At 64.9% G+C, this 638-nt stretch overlaps 1 protein-coding gene across 1 annotated transcript; it reads right to left on the reverse strand.

The window, feature by feature from the left end:
* Positions 1-5: 5 nt before the first annotated feature.
* On the reverse strand, positions 6-632 carry LOC104505101 (zinc finger protein 835-like; the record flags this gene model as incomplete). Its single annotated transcript, XM_010159992.1, has 1 exon — positions 6-632. A coding segment is annotated over one exon (627 nt), but the record flags the coding sequence as incomplete, so codon positions are not given.
* Between the last annotated feature and the right edge of the window lie 6 nt (positions 633-638).

The following is a 638-nucleotide window of genomic DNA, read 5'->3' on the forward strand; positions in this document are numbered from 1 at the left end:
ATGGTCAGGTCCGACTTCTGGATGAAACCCTTCCCGCAGTCCCCGCAGGCGTAGGGTTTCTCGCCGGTATGGATCCGCCGGTGTTTCACCAACGCCGAACGTTGCGCGAAACCCTTCCCGCATTCCCCGCACTTGTAGGGCTTTTCCGGCGGTGCCGCCGGCGTCGTGTCACCGTCGCCGGGATCGGATTCCCTCCCGCAATCCATACACTGCTGACCGCGAGGACGTAACCCTACCGTGCCGCCTCGGTTTTTCCCGCAATCCGGGCACTTGGGGACCTGCCCGGCGGTTCCTCCGGTACCGTGGGCACGTTGGTGCTTGACCAAGGCGGCACCTTGACCGAAACATCGCCCGCACTGGGCGCATTGGAAGAGGCGACCGTGACGGTGAGCGGCCAAGAAGCCGGCGAGGGGTTCGGGACAACGGTAGGACGCCCGTTCGGCCGCGTGGATCTTCTGGTGCCGATCGAGGTGGGAGCTGACGCTGAAGCTCTTCCCGCATTCGGCACAGGTGTAGGGCCGTTCACCGGTGTGAACCCGTTGGTGCCGTTCCAGGTCGGAGCGTTGGATGAAGCCTTTGCCGCAATCGCCGCAAGCGAAGGGCCGTTCGCCGGTGTGGATGCGCCGGTGTTGGGTGAG

This window comes from Eurypyga helias, unplaced genomic scaffold (assembly GCF_000690775.1).
Source record: "Eurypyga helias isolate BGI_N326 unplaced genomic scaffold, ASM69077v1 C15333603, whole genome shotgun sequence".
NCBI lineage: Eukaryota > Metazoa > Chordata > Aves > Eurypygiformes > Eurypygidae > Eurypyga > Eurypyga helias.